Here is a 22,691-nt window from a genome sequence, read left to right as displayed (position 1 = left end):
GCTGTGATGCTTAGAGGTCTATGATGGGCGTCCACCTCACACAAGTTTGAAAGGAGTAAGGGGGCCAGCTAGGCTAATTAACTCCCCAACTTGCACTTGGAGGAGCAGCTAGGGAACAGGTGTTGATTGAATGAGGCCCAGCTGGACAGGAGTACGAAGGTTCTCTATAAATCCCAGAAGCTTAGAGCAGAAAGTGGCTGCAAGAAGGCAGGCTGAAGTCATTCCCGGACAGCGGAGAGTTGGGAGGCTAGAGAACTGAGAGAGTGAGGAAATTAGAATGGCTCAGGGAAAACAGCAAGGTAGGACAGGGCAGGCCTTGGCTGCTGGCTGGAGGGGCCCTGAGCTGGAGCGGCCCTGAGCTGGAGCGTGAAACAGAAACTGGGCCAGAGTTCCGACCGGCCTCTGGTATGTGGCAGAGGACAGACAGAGGACAGCAGACTGTCTATTTGTTCTGGAAAGACTTTGTTACATACTCAGAAGAGGGAACCGTGTAGTGACTTGGCCTGAGGACCACAAGATGAGAGGGGAGCAGGAAAGACATCACCAGGGGAGGGAACAACCCCTGGCTACAGCTAATCCCTAGACCAGCCAAAACAGGTGCCACCTGCAGCGAGTGCACCCTGTGGTAAGATGAGGGCCTGAAACACAAGCCAGTGTATCACAGGCCTGGTATGAGGCCTAAGGCTAGGTAAAAACTGACATTAACCAAAGTTAAGCTGTGAGCAAGAGGCAGGCTCCTGTTCACAGAATTTGGCATGAAGATAACTGATGCTGCAGAAACATGAACTGATACTAGACACAGGCTGCAAGCACATTCCAGAGGGATGGTAACAGAACTCCTTACTAGGAGTCATCTTGATACTAACACACTCCCCAATAGATAACAGGGACATACCGACACAGGTTCAGGATAGGGTCCAGCAAGGCATCATGATTTGATCGAGCCATCGTGTGCAAGGTAATGGTGGCACCCCGAGAAGTCAGTGGGTGTCACCCTCGTGCGTCAGGAGTGATGTGTAACTGGTGTATAGCCGTTAATAAAAATGTGTTTTAGAAGGGCTGGGATTGGCTAGCCTGGGGGCAATGGAAGATCTGGCACTGACTCAGCTGAGTCTATTGTCACAGGGGCACATTCATAGCCTAACTATAGGCATCTGATCTATGGTGCTACTGTTGTGCTTCGTTTACAATAAACCTGTCTGGTCACCTTTGCACCTTATCTGATTCTCTAATCTTTGGCGGGCTTTCTTGGAGTCTGCTGTATGAGCTATCCATGTAGAAGTACAGCACATGGGGGCAGGTGGAGAGGGGGAAGACATACAGCCAAATGGTATCACTAGATACACCAAGCTTCCAGGACACCACAGCGATGACTTCTGACCACACACTCCACGACAAGGTCACAAAGAAATCCTATTATATACTTGGAAATCATACATAAGTAATTAAACAAACACTGGATCATTTTAATGCGTCAATAGTGTTACTATTTATCCCTGTTTCTGTGGTAACTGCTCCACTTGACAGCTCCACATCATCTTGGCATAAAGCATACATATGCTTTTGAATGATGTATGACGTGCACCTGAGTACACAGGGTAAAAAGGGATTAATCAGCAAAGAAAGATACACTATGAAGGTTAGGAAAATTTGTAGATCACTGTGTAGAAACAAAAATCTGTATCCACATATGATCTGCAAACATAGTCCGCAGATCCAGGTATCTACAGATTTGCAGGGCTCTAAAAGTTACGAATACAGTAAGAACTGCTAAAAGTCAAGCTGTATTAGCTCTTTCCAAAGGTTTTTTTCTCAGTTCATATGAATAAAACAAAAAAAAAAAAAGAAAAGAAAAGAAAAGGAAAAAGAAAGGATAGGCCACTCTGCACTGTAGATGGGAAAGAGATTAAAGATAATCTAGGTCTGGCTAAAAAAACCTAAATGATTACTTTGCCTCAGTTTTCACAACACAAGATAATATAGAACATCTGCATGAAGCCCATGCAGCTGATGGAAATGAATGTCAAGAAACAGGAACACTACAGATAAGATGGAAGGAAAACTTAAAGGCTATAGCTACATCAACGCACTTTAACAAGAAAACTGGGGTATTCCCTTGACTGATTTTGTTTTGTTTTGTTAGGATACAGACTAACATGGCTACCTCTCTCTTAATAGACAGCAGGTTCTAAGAAAACTTAGTATGTCTTCAAGCTATGGACCATCTACATGTGGAACTCATTGTCAGGGGATGCAGTGAAGGCCTAAACCATATTTGAGTTCAAAAAATAATTAGGTAACTCCATGGAGCATATGCCCACAAGTGGTTACTAGCCAAGATGGTTAGGGATACAGTTCTCTGCTCTGGATGTCCCTAAACCTCTGACTGCGGGATCTAATTGGATTACTTGATAATTACCCTGATCTGTCCATTTGCTGAGAAGCATTTGACATAAGTCACCTTCAGGAAACTCAGCTACACATACTATTGGGTCTGACCCACAATAGCCATTCTTATGTTAGAATAACAGAATTAATTGTGAGACTAATTAGAGAATAGTCAGAGAGGAAAGGTTAATTTGTTAGTAGTGAACGTGCAGTTGAGAAGAAATGGGAACATACACGATCACTTAAGAGGATGAACAGGAGAAAGCTCTGAGGAATGCCCACAGAGTAGGAAAGGGAGGAATCCCTCTGCCCAAAAAGATGATTAACAGAAGAATTAGTTAACTAGCAGCAGTGATATCACGATAGAGAAGAGAGAACAATACGACAGAGTTCGATCAACAGTATCAAAAGAAATGAAGAGGCCAAGAACGTCAGAGGCTCCAACACACAGCTCCTAGCAAAAGATGCAACCAGAAGCCTTGATGATTATATTTACAATGAAATTAAGAGGACAGAAACCAGAGGTGAGGGTTTTGGCAGGGAACTTCAATTTTTGGCAGGGACTGAACTTCAAGTAATGGTTGTGGCACATACAATGAGTTGTGCAGTGAAGGGAAGAAAGGAGAAATAGTGGTGACAAAGCAGGATATGTCTACGAAATTACAAACTCCATTTTGTATTGGGTGTTCCATACCTCTAAACTTACACAACTGCAACCAATTGTACTGCATTCTAGTCAATGGTCTGGATCAGGAAAGGTGTCTGATGCCTTGTTCAAGGACTACCACTGAGAAATCATCAAGACTGTAATCTAAGTCCATCGACTAACTGCTGGTCCATCCTTATGGAACAATGGTCTTCTACTCATGGGATCTACACAGGGGTAAAGCAAATATCAGGTTTCTGGAGCTTCTCAGTTGAGTGTGTTACAGAGGAGACACACTTGTCCATAGGAGCAGGATTCTGGTCTGTGGAGGTAGATCACTGTCACTGGTGAAAACCTGAAGGAGAGAGGAGGGCAGGAGGACTCTGTCCAGCCTGAAATCTTGATAAACCTCAAACCTATCAATTTTGAGAGATTAAAGATAGGAAGGGTACATCTCTGAATTTCTGTTATTTTCAAATATCTGTAGATCATATGCTCTAGGTGTAAAGTTTCTATGGATAAGATATTCCTTTGCTGTCCTGCCACATTGTTCCCAGAGAGATCAAACAAGAAGTCCAGATAGCTCCAGTCTCGGTGAAGTTCTGGGTCAGTGTTCCGAAGTGACAGGGGGTGGAGGGTAGCTTGGGAAGTCTTGCATTATTTCTGAATTTAGGTCTGCTGGATGCCAGCATCCCACAGAAAGGTATCAGACAAGAGATCTAACTCTGGAGTGTGCCTTACAGATCCAAGCAGGGGGACTAAGACTCTATCCAAACCCAACTCATTAAGCAGCATGTGGACCTAGTGACTGGGTCCACAGACTGCAGATTGGCTCTTTAGATACGTACTGGGCTTGATTGTCAAATGGAGAAAAAGTTATAACATGAAGAAAGATGTGGTTAAGGGTTGGCTTTGAAGATGGAGGGAGACAAAAGGATGCTTGTATTTTGAGCTGAATGAGGCAGGAAAACGAGAGAGTGAGCTCATGTTGCAAATAGAGATGTGAGGAACAGATGAGATGAAGCCAATAGAAAAGGAAGAGAAATGTAACTGTTCAACTGAAGCAAAGGAAAAGAAAAAAAAACCCAAATCCAGAAGTGAGCTGAGGTTTCTGAGCAACAGATTTGGACACTTCACTGTTTTATCACATACAATCATATCAAAGATTCTTCTACGAGTGTCCCCGTGGGTGCTCCACGTTAGGTGTCGGGCTCGCCCCGGCGCCGCAGGTCAGATCTTTCCAGCAGTTTCTGCCGGACAGCGCATGTGCCGGCGCGCGCTGCTCCCTTGCGCACTCCCGGCCACATGCATGATCCGGTCCCCGCCAGTTCCTCTTTAACTGCCATCGGCTGCAAACGGAATCCGCTCAGGCTACGGCCAGAGCCAGCGTATTTAACGTTCTTAAAGTGTTTTAGAGTTTCTTTTTCAGTCTTTTAGATTAGGTTAGCTTTGTTATTGTTTTCAAAAAAAAGAGGAAGGAGTAAAGCTTCCAGTCTTAGTAACAAGCGGAGCACCGGAGGCCCGGGGACACAGGGCCATTAGGCCTCCTGCCACGGCAGGCTGAGTCAGAGAGGGGAACAGGCACAGAGAAGGTGCTAAGTACCCTATTAACATCTCAAAGACTCACCATAATGTCCTTTTCAGGATTCAAAAAGTGTGAGTCGTGTCACAAAGCGATGCCAGCCTCCGCGGGCACAGTCAGTGTATAAGGTGCCTTGGGGAATCTCATGTCACCCAGAAATGTTCCTTCTGCGCTAAGCTCACAGCCAGAGCAAGGAAGGACAGGGAGATGCGGCTCAAAATGCTGCTCTTCGACAAGGCCCTCCAGCCAGACGTGCCGGAGCGGCCGCAGCAGGAGGGACCCGCAGGGGCCCATAAAAGGAAAGCTGCCTCCCTCACCCCATCAGCACAAAAACGGAGGAAGCTCTTACCAACCCGATCCCTGCTGGCAGCTACAGCGAGCAGGACGGGTGGAGCGCGTAGCCCCCAGCCGCAGTTACAGCTGAGCGACGGAGGCATGGAGACGTACGTGGCAGAGGCTGAGCCTCCGATAATCAAACAGCCACCCCGCACCGCTGGCAGGGCGGCAGCCAGGCAAGCGCCGGAACCGGCAGCACCACAGGCAGCGGCACCGATGCCCGGGGAACCGGCGGTGTGGAGCACGCAGGCACGCGGCCTGCAGGCGCCGGGGAAGACCACCCGTGCGGCACCGCAGCGGAGCGTGCCGAGCGCGGCGCAGACAACGGGGCAGAGCCAGCCCCGCAGGGGAGGGGAAAGGCAGCACAGAAAACCCGGCACCGCAGCCCTTCTCCAGACAGGGCTGCAGGGCTGGTCGCTCTGAGCCCTCAGCTCATGCTGCAGACCCAACAAGAAGGCAGGGGTCACCCCCAGCCTATCCTGAGCCCCCATCCCCGCTCCTACAGCCAGCCTCACCATGGCTCGGACCACCTTCGCCCTTTTTGGGCTTTGAACCTTTGGAGTACTACCAAAAGTCAGTCTCTCCAGTATCTCAATTATCCAGACGATCTCGCTCCCCCAGGCGCAGGGGGTATGCGCCTCGAGAGTGGTCCAGGTCCCCATCTCAGGAGCAGTGCCCGTGTTGCCAAGGTCGCCCCTATCACGCGGGGCACAGACACCATAGGCATGCTCCCAGGGACAGATCCCCCCAGATGGTTCAATATCCCCAAGGGCAATCGCGGACGGGGACGGAAATGCAGATATCTCAGGGGAGTTGATTCTGGAACCCCAAGATTTTCCCTCGCAAGTATCTAGCGAGAGGATGTATCACCGTCAACAGGACCCAGAGGGGTCCAGATAGGCTTACCCTAGCGGTTTCTCGCTATCTTCCCCTGACGAGGCCACGGCCCCAGGGGACGTCCATCTTCCAGACGATCTCAAACAGTTCCAAGAGCTGTTTAAAAGGGTGGCCTTCACGCAAGGCATCCAAACAGCAGAGGTGCAGGAGAAACACCATAAGCTCCTTAAAAACCTGAGACCTCCAGCCTCTTCCAAAATAGCTATTCTGCTTGATGAAGCAATCATGGAGTCCGCCACCACAATATGGCAGACCCCTGCGTCCACTCCGCCTATAAACAAGAGAGCGGATAAGAAGTACTTTGTCCCGGCGAAGGGCATGGAGTTCCTGTTCAGCCACCCGCAACCAAATTCTCTGGTGGTGGAATCGTCTCAACAGAGGTCGAAAACTTCTCAGTACAAGACAGGGGGAACGGAAAAAGATGCCAAGAAACTAGAGTTGTTCAGCAGAAAGGTCTACTCCTCCTCTACCCTGCTGTTGAGAATGGCGAATTACGCAGCGCATCTAGCAAACCATAATTTTGACAACTACTCCAGGCTGACTTCCCTCATGGACTCACTTCTAGAGGACAAGAAGCTGGTGCTCAAGGCCATCGTGCAGGAAGGCTACGCAGCCTCAAGGACGAGAGTTCAGATCGCCCTAGACGTAGCGGACACGGCAGCATGCTCAACAGCTACGGCAGTGGTCATGCGCAGGGAGTCCTGGCTCCAAACATCGGGTATCCCGAGGGATTTGCAGGCGAAGATCGTCGATCTCCCCTTTGACACGCAGAAGCTGTTTGCTGAATCAACCGACTCAGTCCTTCATTCCAGTAAAAATTCAAGAGCTACTCTTAGGACCTTGGGGATTTACACCCCTCCATACAGGAAGAAAAAGTATTACCCTCAGCAAAGATGGTACCAGTATCAACCACAGCGTCCCCAGTACCACAGGGGTTACGAGCAAGGGCGACATCAACAGCACCAGCAATACAGAACTCCCAGGCGACGCTCCCAACAGAGCCGTGCGTCTTCGGGGCAGGGCCAAAGGCCACAAGTTTGACACACAGATCCAGGGCTGCGCCATCCCTACCATCGCGCAATGTCATCCGAAGTTATTATTCCACCATCGCCTCCGACCATTCTACGACCAGTGGCAAAGGATCACCACAGACAAATGGGTACTGGAGATCATAGCCACGGGGTACGCGATCCCCTTCCAGTCGCTCCCACCGCCACGACCTCCACCCAGGCCCCACCTAAAGGATGCCTCCCACGAAGCGAGACTCAAGCAGGAGGTAGACCATCTCATACTCATAGGGGCAGTGGAAAGAGTGCTGGAGCAACTTCGAGGGAAAGGGTTCTACTCCAGATATTTCCTCACGGAAAAAAAAGACAGGAGGCTGGAGGCCCATCCTAGATCTTCGGGGCCTCAACCGGTACCTGCACAAGCAAAGCTTTCAGATGATTACAGTCGCCTCTATACTTATGGCACTGGACGATGGAGATTGGTTCGCAGCCCTCGACTTACAGGACGCGTATTTCCACATAACTATCCACCTGGCTCACAGACGCTTTCTCCGGTTTCTGGTAGGCAAAGAACATTTTCAATACAAGGTTCTGCTGTTCGGCCTCTCCTCGGCCCCCAGAGTCTTCACCAAGACCTTGGCAGTGGTGTCAGCCTACCTGCACAGACAGGGGGTGTTTATATTCCCATATCTGGATGACTGCCTACTGAAAGGGGCCTCGAAGGAGGAGGTACTTCACATGATACGCTATCACAGCAAGGGTTTATCTACCAAAGACACGCTTTCAAGCCATCGGTTCCCTCATGCAGGTCATCACCTTCAGCCCTATGGTGCTGGTTCTGACGTGCTTACAGCTGCTGCGCCACATGGCAGCAGCGACGTTTGTAGTACAAAACGCCAGGTTACACATGCGCAGCATGCAGCACCGGCTGGCGAGCGTCTACAAACCGGCAGCACATACCGTTCACAGGGTGGTGTCGCCCACGACAGAGGTGCGCAGATCCCTGCAATGGTGGGTGAACCCCAAGAACATGCTAACAGGGGTGCCCTTTCACCAACCACAAATATCGGTTTTCCTCACTACAGATGCCTCCCACATAGGGTGGGGAGCACACATGGGCGAAGAGGTGACGCAAGGACTGTGGTCCTCCACGGAACAGTAACTGCACATAAATATACTGGAGCTCAGAGCAGTGTTCAACGCCTGCAGACACTTTCGAGACCATATACAAGGCAAAGTAGTCGGGATCAGTACAGACAATACCTCCACCATGTTTTACATAAATCGGCAAGGAGGAGCTCGGTCCCGTGCTTTATGTGCGAAGCAGTCCGATTGTGGAACTGGTGCATCGCCAACAATATAACCTTGAAAGCCTCGTACTTACCAGGCGCTCACAATGTGAAAGCAGACCAGCTGAGCAGGCGCTTCGCACTCACGCACGAGCAGCAGATCCGTTCCAATCTGCTACAACCGATCTTTCACACATGGGGTTTTCCCCAGATAGACCTGTTTTCCACTCAACACTACAAGGAGTGCCCACGATACTGCTCCAGGGCAGAACTGGGACGGGGGTCCCTGGGGGACGCATTCGCGATCTCGTGGAGGGGCTCCCTGCTTTACGCATTTCCTCCCACAGTGCTTATCCACAAAGTCTTGCAGAAAGCCAGGAGAGAGGGAGCCCGAATGATCCTAGTAGTCCCAATGTGGGATCGACAGCAATGGTTCCCCTTACTCCCGTGCATGTCAGACCGTCCACCGATGCCCCTCCGGGTGGCGCCGGATCTCCTCACGCAAGCTCAGGGGTCCATAGTGCATCCACACCCCCGAGACCTACGACTACAGGCATGGTTAATCCCTGGCTCAGCTCCCTAGAGAGCACATGTACAGAGGATGTGCAACAAGTCCTAGAAAGTAGCAGGAGGACTTCCACCAGGAAGACCTACAAGCAGAAATGGACTCGCTTCACTGCATGGTGTTCTACCAAACAGTTAGCCCCCGTTGCTGCGCCTATACCTGTAATATTAGAGTATTTACTGGACCTCAAGAGAGGAGGACTCTCCCTATCCTCGTTAAAGGTCCACCTTGCTGCTATTTCGGCTTTCAGACATGAAGAGGAAGGGCACACGGTGTTTGCCCATCCCATGGTTACCGGGTTCCTCAAAGGGCTGGTAAACCTATACCCCCCCTCGGAAACCGCTTCCACCTTCGTGGAGCTTGGACCTGGTGCTTAGTGCACTAACGGGACCACCGTTTGAACCTTTAGCCACGGTTTCCCTCCGTCTCCTTACGATAAAGACGACCTTTCTTCTTGCAATCACGTCAGCTCGCAGGGTGAGCGAGCTTGCAGCAGTTATGGCAACGCCACCCTGCACAGTATTTTCCAAGGAGGCAGTAACCTTACGGCTGCATCCAGCCTTTGTTCCCAAAGTTTCTTCAGAGTTTCATGTTAACGAACCTATAGTTTTACCCTCGTTTTATCCAAAGCCTCATAACTCTAACAAAGAAGCGCGCCTACACCTCCTGGATGTGAGGAGGGCGCTGGCTTTCTATATAGACAGGACTAAGTCCTTCCGGAAAACGGATAGACTCCTAGTCTCTCTCGCTCCCAAATCAAAAGGAGAAGGTCTCTCTTTGCAGAGAATCTCGAAGCACATCGTATCCTGCATAAAAATGTGCTACGAACTCAAAAAGACTCCTTTACTGGCCCCGCCCAGGGCTCACTCCACTAGAGCGGTGGCGGCATCAACAGCCTTTTTCAAGGGCGTTGCGCTAAAAGACATTTGCAGAGCGGCGACCTGGTCATCCTATGACACCTTCGCCAAACATTACGCCCTTCACAGGGTATTCCAAGAGGATACCCGTCTCTCGACAGCAGTCCTCAGGGACAAGCTGCACATAATCCGATTACCCACCTCCTATCTTGGGTTACTGCTGGATAGTCACCTAACGTGGAGCACCCATGGGGACACTCGAAGAAGAAAGAGAAGTTACTCACCGTAGTAATGGTGGTTCTTCGAGATGTGTCCCCGTGGGTGCTCCACCACCCGCCCATCCTCCCCGCTTCGGATCTCTGTTTAGTGTTTTGCAGGAGCATCCGAGGCGGTTGGTCAAGGAACTGGCGGGGACCGGATCACGCACGTGGCCGGGAGTGCACAAGGGAGCGGCACGCGCCGGCGCATGCGCGGTCCGGCAGAAACTGCTGGAAAGATCCGACCTGCGGCGCTGGGGCGAGCCTGACACCTAACGTGGAGCACCCACGGGGACACATCTCGAAGAACCACCATTACTACGGTGAGTAACTTCTCTTTACTAATTTAATTTTCTGAGTGAAAATACAATTTAACAATACGGAGCAAGGAGTGTCAGACAGCTGGTGGGGGGTGAAGGAAGAGAGAGTTACTTGTAATGCTTCCAAGAAAGCTAAATATATGAATGGATTTCCCATTTCCAGAAAGAATGGATATAGAGTGTTTATCCAAAAGCATTTTAGGCTCAATGTACTAATTCACTATATTAGAATTTGCTAGAAATTGCTTTAATTGTGCCCTTGATTTAAGTCTTGTTATAGATTTACTAAACAAACAAACAACAAAACATACAAATACATTTGGGCTAAGTGTTTTGAAGATACAAAAATAAACAAAGCAACCAAAAATATTCTTCATCAAATATGAAGAGAGATGAAGCCTGTGGGGGTTTCCGGAAGGAAGTCCTTCTTCCAGAGGCCCCTTCTTCCTAAAAATTTTTGGGAAGAAAGGGCCTCTGGAAGGAGGACTTCCTTCCGGAAGCTTCCCCCCCTCCCAAGGTCTGCACCTCTACACAGCATTTTGGAGTCCGGAAGAACGGTCTTCTGGACTCCAAATCATGTGATGTTATGCTAATGAGGCGCAGGGAATTTGCACCGGCACCTCATTAGCATCTTTCGCTCCCTGTATTAGCATGCCACTTCCAAAGGAAGTGGCCTGTGCAGAAACGGCCTACCTTTGTAACATAATAAAACCAAATATTTGAAGAATAGTTCTTCAAATAAACACAAAGATATATGGGAAAGGGTTTTAACATTTAGATATATAAATCTTACAAAGTAAACACTCTAAAGAAATGGAAGTATTTTGCATGTGAGTACACTTTTGCTGTTAGTAACGAAGCATTTCCATTTCCCCATTCAGATTGGGGAATTATTTAACTTACAATTGTTCCACAGTCAAAATTATTTCACCTTAGTCAGGATCTACAGACATCAAATCCAAATTTCTAGCAGTGTGACAGCACTGTGATTAAAATGGTTGAAACAGAAAGATAGTTCTCAGTTGTAACTTGGTAGCATCCATCTCAGAATATGTATCTTTCACTCATTAGAAAATAAACAAACTTTGTGGTAATTGCAATTCCATCACTCTGTTTCACTTACTGCTTCCAAGGATTCTGTCATATCACGATTATCTAAAAGAATGTTTTGTACTAAATAAAAATAGATTGAACAATTAATGTATGGAGAGTTAAGCCTTGTGAATGAAGAGAAAAAAGGTTGAGTCACAATATTCTGATAAGGAACCACACCATCTAACAGAAATTTTTTACTGTTCAACCAAAAGATGGATTGAAGAAACTGTGTATCTGAAGTAATAGAATCTGAAGGCAGAAATTACCTAAGCCATATAAGAACTACAGGAGACATTGCACCTTTGCTGAAACACCGAAAGAACTGTGAAGAACTAAGAACAGGAAGGAAAATGGGCCCAGGATACAAAAAATATGGGAAGGGGAAATCATGCTGCATTGCAAAGAATTAGAAATTGCTACGAAGTCCCTTTAGCAGACCCATCTGAAAGACCATAAAGATGAAGAAAAGAGCACAGAACTTTGAACAAGCGTGTATGGAAGAACAAGGAATTCCACAAAGGGCAAGGTTGTTGTATACTCTGAAAAATAGTTCACAGGTGCCAAATTCTCTCTGAACCAAACAAAGCCAAAGCCATGCAGGAGGCAAAGCATGAACTGATGCATGCTTGTTGTTCCACAGGAAAAAACCCCTAAGAATGGTTAATAGAAAGAACAGTTGTGGAGAGACTGAAGATGTACTACACTTAAAACAGAATGGAGGCCAATAGGAAGGCATATCAATGGCTGCCAACAGTACACATGGATTGGTAGCCTGTGCAGGACTTACATGGTTATGTTTGACCCAGGAGATAGATACACAGTGACACATTGGTGAAGACTTCATTCTGCACAGGCAACAATGAGGCTGCAATGACAATGATGGTAAGGATACAGAGGATGATGACAACTTCATAAATATTAAAAAAAATACTCAAACTTGAATTAGCATACCTAGGCTATAGCAAATTCCCCCACTTTGTGTATTACATATTGCTTTACTAAGCATCAGCATGGAAGTTTATATTTATGCCTAGGAAAAGGCTGGATTTGAACAATGATGTGACAACAAAGAATGGAAATTAAGATATGGTCCAAATCTGAAGAAGTTTCCTGCTATTTACACTCAGTAAATAGCGTAGTAATAGTAAGCAGCTGTTTACACTCAGTAAACTTTATACAATGAAGACAAGTTATAATATGCATGTCTATATATGAGAGAGATCGTTGGAAGAAGGAAGGTGATTGAAATCATTTCTACTACTTCTGGGAGATGAGCAGACACAGAGGGATCCTCATACAGAACCCAAAAATCAGTTTTTCCATGTAATTTTGAAGAAAACTATATGGTACACTTCTGATTAAAGTGCATCAAGTCATTACTGCAGTGCAAATCAGGGTTTCCACACTCCTTATGTAAAAGGAAAGCAAGTGGAATGGCTTATTGGGGTAAAGTGTGCAACTTAATACATTGGCACACTTATTCTTCTGAAGATCAATGGCAGTACTCTCATTTACCCAAGCTGAAATCTGTTCTATTCCCTTTCATATCTTTGGAAGCACTAAGATTCAAATAGTAGCCTTTAGAAGACAGACAATAGTAGCAATAACTATAACTCAACCACAACTGTATCTCAATTTACAAAATATGAATGTATTCAGAAAAGATGCAATTGCACAAGATAAATGAAGCATATATCCAACAGTAAGTGTTAATCAAGTCCAATGGCCCAATTTTAAGGATTCTGCCATTATGCAAAGAGGTGCAATACACTTTTTACCTTGTCAAGTTGACAACCTATATCACAAATCCACATCAACTCTGCCTGCTGCTTTGAAAACATCCCAACTGCCATTTTGCCTTGCTTGTCTACATTCATTCTGTGACTTCTCCACAAAAGAAGGGTCCAGTAAATTTCTGGGCCATACACAGTCTTGCACACTTCAAAGTGAGGCAAACAAAAAGAGATTCTTCCTGAATAATAAGCACCCACGACAACAGAATATGCAAATATCATTCACTCAGGGGTGAGCATCCTTGGAAATTGTGGGATTTTTAGCATCCTGACAACGTTAAGAGTTATACAGACTGGCTTGTAATACGTTCCTCCCTTTAGAGCCTGATGCAAAACTTACAGCCATAGTGTGTTTTGGATCAGGCCACAGACCTTAGGAGCCCTAGACAAAGGGAGAAAATATATAGCCAGTTGGAGGAAGAGGGAATTGAGACATTCCAACAACAGAATAAGGCAGTGTTTTTGGGGTCAGAAAAAAGCTTGCTGGAACTGATGGCTGCTATGCTTTTGTTATGATACTGTGGTTTCTCAACTGTTTGTGCTGACCAGGTATGAAGATGAAAGACTGCTGCTGAGTTAGGAAATTACTTCAAATGCATAGAACACATTAGAAGAAACTCAAAGGTTCAGAATACACAGCAAAACACCCCAAATCTAGGATTTCCTCTGTGCTGTATGGCCACACAGCTTCCTAACAAGCTCCAAGCAAGGGGCCAAGGCATACAGAGTGCATCCTTCCCCATCCCTAGCAGCTCCCTGGAGAGGTGCCTTCCCAAAAAAAGTTCTCCCCCCCACACCATTCCAGCAGGATGGACCTGCCACAGCTGGGAAGGTGCCCTCCTCCAGCCCAACCTAGCCTCACCAGAGCTGCCACAGCTGCCAAGAGGTGCCTCTCACTTGACCCAGAGCTGCTGCAGTAAGAGAGAATGGAACCTTCTTTCACAGAGGAGCCTGTACCCAAACCACCTCCTTGTCAGCCCCAATCCAGACTCTGCAGCCACAGCTTCACCTCAAATCTTCGCCAACACCCTTAGCCTCCTCCTGCACGCCTAACCACTTATATCCAGCCCCATATGAGCCACCAGGTCCAGAGAGAGCCCTCATTCCCTCCAGCTCTCAGCCCCTTCCTATTCTCTGAACCCCTCGGCCACACTCCTGCCACAGATCGTCCATGTACAAAATTAATTTTATGTGCACCAATATAGCAATGGTGTACAACACATCACCTCCATACTGGTGCACACAAAAATTCATTATGCACATGCACATTAAAAAAATTGCGAGAGCACTGCCAAAATCCCTAATCAAATCCTGAAGAACTGCTTCTGCAATTTCTTGCAGCGCCTTCCCAAGTCAAAAGATCTACGCATGGAAGCATGGGTCTGTTGACCAGAACAAGTTGCAGGATCAAGGTCTGAATATTTTGTGGCCTGGCAAGTGCCCTTTCTCCACAATGGAAAGTCAATGCAGATTATTTGAGGTTTTTCAGTTCTGCAAATCTCTTGCTTATTTTGGTAACAGAGGTTTGTCCTTCTCCTTCTTGAATCTGCAGATATGTTATTTGTTTACCTAGCAACACAGGAAAAACAGCTTTCAAAATTATAGGGTAGAATTTTAGTTTTGGCTGGATAGACCTGGTTGACAGGAAATTGCTGAACCATGTGTGTATTTTTGCTCTGAAAAAATACAGAGTATTATTTTGATAGCACAAGAACTGTCAAGACACCAGTGATAAAGCCAACCTAGGAGGGATGCTGAATTTAATTATTTGTTTAAGGGAGTCGAGACTGGCTCAGCTTACATACAAGATTTATTAACATAAATCAAAAGTTTACATAAAAGCATTCTTAGCCAAGTGTTCCATGTAGGCAAGTTACACAACCAAACCTTTGATCTTTTTCCTTCATTTACTATATTATTTTAATATACATCATTTTAAACCCTACAGTCCAAGTAAGGCAAGACTTCATTAAGACAAAAGGAGTTTTGATTTAGAAGCAGTATTTTTGCTGTAATTTACCATTCTGAATGACTGGCACCTATTTCTGAGTTTCCCAATTGTTTCTTTTTTGTTTTAAGAACATGAGGAATAAATTCAATAATTGTTTTTGAAGGTGTTTTAACACCAGAATATAACCTTGAAAATGACTAATTCAGGGGAACTTTTTCTGGGGGAGCAGGAAGAATAGGGTCATGGCTCCTTTAAAGGTTCTCCTTCTTTTCAAAGGTGAGGGGAGGACATCACCTGATCCGGGGGGTTTGTCAGACAGACATATGAAGTTATTGTCTCCTCTGCAGGTGGAAGGTAATATGCTTGCAGGCCCAAAGCAGCAGTTCTTTCCCTCCTACCCATGGGATCCAACTAGGACTGTTTTTTGCAGTTGGCTGCAGGAATGAAACTTGTTGACTTTTTGGGAACTACACACTAACTTTTTCTTCACAACTAAATTGGCTGGAGTTTTTTTCCACCACTTTCCCAAAGCAGCTGCAGGATCTAGTTGGGTAGGCCAGGTGATCTAGTTTATCAGGAAGCTGGGCCTGCAGCAAAGCCAGTCACCTAGTGAGTGCAATGGGTATGTAGCAGGCTGCCTGTGAGGCTACAGCAGTGGCTGTCAGCCAGTGGTATGTACATCCCTGGGGCCATGTTGGGGTGTTCCAGGGGTACATCAATTCATGTAGATATCTGTCTAGTTTTTCAACAGGCTACATAAAAGTGCTAGTGAGGTCAGTGCAAACTAACATTTCATACAGACAAGATGACAAGGAAGCCATGTTTCAGTAATACTATACTGTCGCATGACTATTTTTATGTCTGATTTTATAAGCAAGTAGTTTAATTTAGATGAAACTTGGGGTGTACACAAAAAAATCTGACTTCTGAAAAGGGTACAGTAGCCTGGAAAAGCTGAGAGCCACTGAGCTATACCACATGAATGACTGGGAAGAATCCATAGACTAGCTCTTCAGCCTAGCAGCAGCAATTTAGAGGCTAATCAAAGCACTCACTCATGGCTCTGATTGCTCCTGTGCCTGTTTGTTCCCAGTCCTGCTCATGGCTTGCTTCACTCCAGATTACCAGTTCTGCCCCTCTCCCTGGACTGCTGCACTAACCATTAAGCACGACTGCCCACATCCTGTTCACTGACAGTTCAAGAAGTTGCAACTTCACAGGTGGCAGGTGTGTCTGGTGCAGGGATTCATTCCACTGGGAATCTGGTTCCTGACAGACAGGGCCAGCCTTCGGAAGACTGGCACCCTTCTTTGCATTTAGAAGAGCAGCATGAGGGCACAGGGTGCAAGGACCAGCTTCTGGCCCCAGAACTCATATGAAATGCAAAGGGAGGAGTTTCTGAGTCCAAGGGCTCCACTGTCCTTACAGCCCCTGACCACCTGCCAATAGAAGAGCAAATACATCTGAGGCTGTGTGCACCTTGCCAACAGGCTGGCAGCTCTGGGTAGCAATCACTTATCCTAACTTGGCTGGCCAGGGGTTACAGCCCTTGGCATGCCTATACTCTATACTTAGTTTGTAACAGAACCACTTGCAAGACTTAGCCTCGGCACCTCTGAACTTTGTGTTTTATAGACCTAGTGCCTGTAGATGCCTGTCCACAAGCTGCTGCTCTCCAGCTGCCCAGTTTTGAAGGCAATATCCTGTCCTGCTGTCCTTACCTCTGTAGTGCTGCTGGTGGTGGCCCTGCCTTCCGAGCAGGGTGCCAGGACAGCAGCGCCACTGCTTAATTAAGCTCTGTTTGCTTTCACCCCCGCTCCAGCGCCCTAGGCCCAGCAGCTTGCAGCACTTAGAGAATGCCCTCTGATCACAGCACCTTGAGCAGTTGTCAACATCAGCCATCACTAAAGGCTGGTCCTGCTTATAGATTGGATGTCACAGATCCCTGAATGGCTTCCACTAGCATAATTGTAGGGGGCATCTGCTGACTCCCACAATGACTACTTGTAAGGGGAATCTAAGTCTCTGCAACTCTGCATATCAGGAGTATTTTAACCTTGACTGGAGTCTAGAAGCTTTTGAAGTCCTCGAAGCACATTCTCAAGGCACATATCTTTGGCTACCCTCTTCCACCTCGACTGTAAACTTACTTAAAAGTTTTTAGACAAATCAATCTGGAGTCCTCCTGAAGTAGTTGAGGTTTTTATGGCCTGTTATATGCAGGAGGTCAGACTAGGTCATCACAATAGTCACTTCTGGCATCAAAACAATTTTTATGAAGTTATAAAAATGTAAATCCCAATACATTTGAGTATTATAAGACCTCTCTTTTTTAAAATACTCAACTCTTCCTCCTTCGAAGTCTCTTTTTTAAAAAGAAGACCATTGTAGCTTGCCCAATAAGCATTTATATTTAAATAGGCGGGCAGTTTTAAGAACAAATTTCTAAAACATTGAAGGGACTTTTTGCTGGCAAGATCTTCATGTCAGGCAGAATTAAACAATACAATACTGCTTGCCTCGTGGGTCGGTACGTCCTTTGTAGTTATGTTTCGTTTTAGGAATTAGTGACATACAGCGTTTCTTTACATAGATATAAAAAGTTTTTCATAAAAAACACCATAGCTGCTCAACAGTAGCATACTTTTATCACAGTAATGAACAGTTACTTGCATTCCTTCACGTGCTGCATCTGGAGTATCAGGTTATGATCCACATTTATAATGGCAGTAATAGTATCACTGAACTCTTGGAAAAACTGCAATAAACATTCCTTTAGGAGGTCAAATGGATTCCTGGACTAACCAACCACTAACCAACCTAAAAACACACAAGCAAATCCCCTCCCCCCCCAAAAGAAAAACAGTATGCACACACATATAAGCAACATATCACAGTACAAAAATTTCTTAACCAATAAATCATAGTGTCTCAGGAAACTAGAGATCTTGGAAAGTTTTCATTTTACAGTGGCTGAAACTGGTATGTCTTCACTCTTCACCATTTTCCAAGGCTAGCCATCGCTACCACAATCAAAGCCTGAGCATGTTACATTCCAAGCAAGTTTACAGTTCTGATGGTATGTATGATGTGATGCCTCCATATTTTTTCATGGAAATATGTTTTTGAATATGACTATGCATAACTTGAATGTTGTATGCAAAATGTATCACGTAACCTGTCACTGAAAAGCTTTTAATCCGCCAAATGTGTATGTACTATTTGTGTGTGTGCGTGTCATTCTTGTATGTGAAGTTAGAAATACAAAGCATCCATTTATATATCTAGATGTGCTTGTGAAGGCCACGAGCAGTACTCAAGGAACTTAACAGCCTGCTGCTCAAGATAATGATCTGTGAATAGTCTTGTTTTTCCTGTAAAACTGTACCATGGTTGGTTCTAGAAAAGGTAATGCTGGAACCCATTTTGAATTTGGCAGTTTTCCATGAGGGTGGGAAAGGTTTGAAGCTGAACACAAAGGATTTCCATCTTGGACAACATCTATTTATAAGCAGGGAACCAGATAATTGGGGAGATTGCAGTTAGAGACAACAAGAAACAGCCAACATATCACTAAGATGAATGCTGAAAACATTTGAAACTCAACATAGGAGAAGGGGAAGGCTGCCTACATTTTCAGAAAAGAAAAACTAACTACCCTAACTAGTGTTAGGGTAAGGAATGTTATGTAAGAAGTTTCAGTATTAAGGTTAACTGATATGCTTTATTTTACTTTAGTAACTTACTTTGATGTGTTATCATTTGAATCCAATTAAATCCTACATTTTATACTTAACAAAATCTTTTCTTTACTGGTAAACCATAGGTAAATAACTATTATGTCGGGGGAGAGTAACAGCTCTCTCTCTCTCTCATTCATTGATAAAGGGGGCAAACTTATGACCTTGCTCTGTATAAAATTTTTATGCAGAAAGATAGATTTGTCTGGGGTTTTGATCCTGCTGGAGTTGTGTGCACTCTGTCTATTCCCTTTGACTAAGCCTTTCCAGAGCTGAGCTGTTCTCAATGTCTGTTGCTCTGTAACGGGCAATAACCCCAACTCTGCCCCTTTGTTAGGGAAGACTAGAACTACTAGCTTAGCAGGACAGGGTGGTAGGAGGGCTCTGTGGCATGATCAGTCCAACAGGTGACAGTCTTAACAGGATCTCTGACTCAAACCATCATACCATCCTAAACAACTGCTTATAACCTAGGGTATGCAGTCATAGCTAGGCAGGAAAGTCCAGCTGAATTGTGATTCAAATACTGGTTTTCAAGAAAACCAGTATAACTCCAATCTCTTACTACAACTCCCATCTCTCTAAAAACACCAGCCTTACTCACCATAACCTAGCTTTAGATTCATGTATCCATATATATTAAAGAATCCGCAAGTGTGAACTGTGAATTTGAGACCAATTATCTACATGCAAAAGTAATTAAAAACAGCAGTTCATTTTGATTTTTCCAAGATAACAGACAATTATGGTAATGAAAAATTTAAAGTTTCAATGGAAATACAGTAAACTCTTTCCTATCTGGCATTCTATCATCCAGAACTCTCCAAAAACTGGTGTTTCAACCATAAGTACATTTTAGTTACATTTTCCAGAAGTACAGGACAGTGAAAGTAAATACAAATAATTACAGCAAATTCAGCCTAAGTTCACAGTGTACAATACTAGTGTTGTTGGTAAATAAAGTACTCTGCATACATTTTTGTTTCTTAATATCTAATCTCATTTTTCCTTAGTGTTATGCTTTGCTAGGTATACCTCTCTATTATCTATAATATTTGTATATCCAGCAACCTCCTGGTCCCAGAGCTGCCAGATTTGAAAGACATCAGAGAGGTAGCCATGTTAGTCTGTATCTTTGAGAACAACAAGAAGTCCTGTGGCACCTTAGAGACTAACAGATATTTTGGAGCATAAGCTTTCGTGGGCAAAGACCCGCTTCATTTGATGAAACAGGTCTTTGCCCACAAAAGCTTATGCTCCAAAATATCTGTTAGTTTATAAGGTGCCACAGGACTTCTTGTTGTTCTCACAGATATGAAAGAGTTTACTGTAATAAGTTATATATTGCCATAATACTGCTACAAGACAATCAAAATATGATAATTCAAAGATTTCTCAGTTCAAAGGTCTCCAATTTCTGAGGCAAAAATACACAGCAGTAGTTCAAGCTGTCTCCTGGTAGCCAGAAGGAGGATGCATACAAGAAAAACCCCCAGAAGTGGTACAAAGTCAAAAAATAGGAAATTACTTCCGTACTTCCATAACAGGTGGCACACTAGGGGACATTCGCCACTATTTTCCTCTTTTCTTCCTCCTTGCCCAAGTTCCACTACATGGGGCTGGCTCTAAGTCTTTCTCCATTCTGGTCTGTCTTGAAGCAGTTTCTCAGAAACCTGGCAGCTGATCAAACCCTTCTGTATAACATCTAGCCATCTAGTATGGGTCTTCCAGCCTTTCTCCTATCCTCTACTTCTTTAACATCCGTTTCCTATATATTCTTCTGATCTTCTTTTCTCATGCCTGTGGGAGCATGAGCACCTGGTGGCCGGGCCTCACTCGCAAGGCAGAATGACCATACACTCCATCCTGGAACACTATCATACAACGGCGGGAAGGTCTGAAGCCAGGCCAGGAGAAAGAAATCAGAAAGTTGACAAGTAATTGGAGAGTCCCCAAAGAGAACATCCTGACAAGTAGATAGTAAGTCCCCAAAGAGAACAGCTGGGCCAAGTAGCTGGAAGGCCCCCAAAGAGAACATCTTGGTTGTGCAATATCAGAAGGTCCCGGGGGGGAGGTTCAGAAAATGACCAAGGACAGAGGAAATCTTGTAACATGTTCTGACAGGCCGGGAGGATAGAAAGCCCAAATTAGGTAACAAACACTTTAATTGGCCAGGTATTGAACCCCCAGTTAAGAAACAGTATAAAAGGTGATTTAGCAGGGACAAGGTGGGCTCCTGGACACCAGGCGGAGGCTAGCAACTTCCAGTCCAGACAGCAGACCCAGCCTGATCACCTGGACGTCACCACCACGAAAGGTCCCAACCAAGCCGTACCTCTGACTTGAAGGGCCGCTGTAACGTAGTTGTTGGTAAGATGTGGGAGCATTGGATGTTATTGGTAAGTCGAATGTAATTATATACAGCTATATGTAACCTAGTGTTTAGCCTATGCCAAATAAATAAATATATTTAAGACAAGCGTTAAGTAGTTGTAGTTACGAATAAATGAATCAGTCACTATTGGTAAATACCACTAGCTGGACTAGCTGGGGCTGTATAGAGAATTATTGGGACTTAGAACAGCCACAGGGCATTGTGGAGTGTTACTGTTCCTGGTACTCATAACACTGTGGAAACCCAGGTTTTAAAGTAGATACACTGAATCACATATTGCTGCTACACTATACAAGGCTGCGGTCCTGGGCCACGCAACTCTCCCTGCTGTATCAAACCCCATGCGTACCCACAGGACCTGGAATAGGTCGGCACATCGTCAATGCCCAAACCCCATTCATCTGGGATTCTTTCAGCTTTTCCATAATCAATATCATCTTTACACTTTCCCCTTTGTTCCTAACAGCATTTGCTATTTTAACTCCAAACATCCTTCTTACCTTTTTTCATTTCCACTGTATTTAAGATCTGCTCCTGCCTCTTCATCACTACCCAGCATTTGGAGCCATACAGAAGTGCAGACCTAATTATCACCTTATTTCTCAATTTGACAGGCATTCCATTAACAATGACTTTGCTTACTTCTCTCCATTTAGTACGTCTCTCAGCTTATTTATTTGTTGTTGAGTTCACCTGTACTATCAAACCTTGGCACATCAAGTATGGATAGCGGTGGACCTTCCATAGTAACAAGTTTGTTGCTTTCCTGCAAGATATCACTGAATCTACAAACCATATACTTTGCTCTATTTCTGCTGATTTTCATGCCACTTCTCTTAAACACCCCTCATATAACTAAAGTTTCTTCCACCACCTCTTTGCTCTTCCTCCCATGAGCACATCAATTGGAATAGAGCATAAATCAGGACCCCGCCATCGGAGGCCGCGTCTACACTTGCCCCTCCCACACCCCTTCTTGAAGGGGCATGGTAACAAGCCAAGTGGAAGAGGCAAATGAGGGGTGAATTAAAATATCTCGTGCCTCATCTGCATATTTCTGTGAGATTGTGCTTCCAGAAGATTTCCTTCCAGAAGCAAAAGCTGCCATGTAGAGGCAGTTTCTTCAAAAGAAAATGGAGGTCCTTCCGAAGGAAACCCCCCGTTTCCTTCTGAAGGAACCCTGGCTATACGGCAGCTTTTGCTTCCAGAAGGGGATCTTGTGGAAGTGAGATCTCATGGGAATATGCAAATGAGCTGCAAGATATTTTAACCCGTGCCTCATTTGCATCTTCCTCTTTGCTGCTCATTACTATGCCCCTTCCGGAAAGGGGGGTGGCCGCGCAAGTGTAGAATGTTTTCTGTAAGTGAAGCAAGCACCAGGGTGAACAAAAAGGGGCTTAGTGCAGAACCATGATATACTGTATTACTAGAATGTGTTCACTCACTTTCTACCAATGGCCTCCAGGCACCTGTTTCATTCTGATACACTACCCAATGGCCACTTTGATAACGTCTTAAGATTTTTCGAGACTAAAATACTATGCGAAGGATTTTCTTCTTCCTTTCCTCCTCT

At 45.3% G+C, this 22,691-nt stretch overlaps 1 protein-coding gene across 3 annotated transcripts in view; it reads right to left on the bottom strand.

Moving 5' to 3' along the window:
- Positions 1–22,691, bottom strand: part of UCHL3 (ubiquitin C-terminal hydrolase L3) — an 81,531-nt gene that overhangs the window by 20,020 nt on the left and 38,820 nt on the right. For 2 of the 3 annotated variants that reach the window (XM_074988960.1, XM_074988978.1), the window contains one exon: positions 12,027–12,104. The exons of the other annotated variant lie outside the window; for it this stretch is intronic. In XM_074988960.1, coding sequence (XP_074845061.1) covers positions 12,027–12,104 — 78 coding nt within the window. The remainder of the gene's footprint in view (positions 1–12,026; positions 12,105–22,691) is intronic. 3 annotated transcript variants of the gene reach the window in all.

Source organism: Carettochelys insculpta, chromosome 1 (assembly GCF_033958435.1).
Source record: "Carettochelys insculpta isolate YL-2023 chromosome 1, ASM3395843v1, whole genome shotgun sequence".
Lineage (NCBI taxonomy): Eukaryota > Metazoa > Chordata > Testudines > Carettochelyidae > Carettochelys > Carettochelys insculpta.
This window is presented reverse-complemented; position numbering and strand designations above follow the sequence as displayed.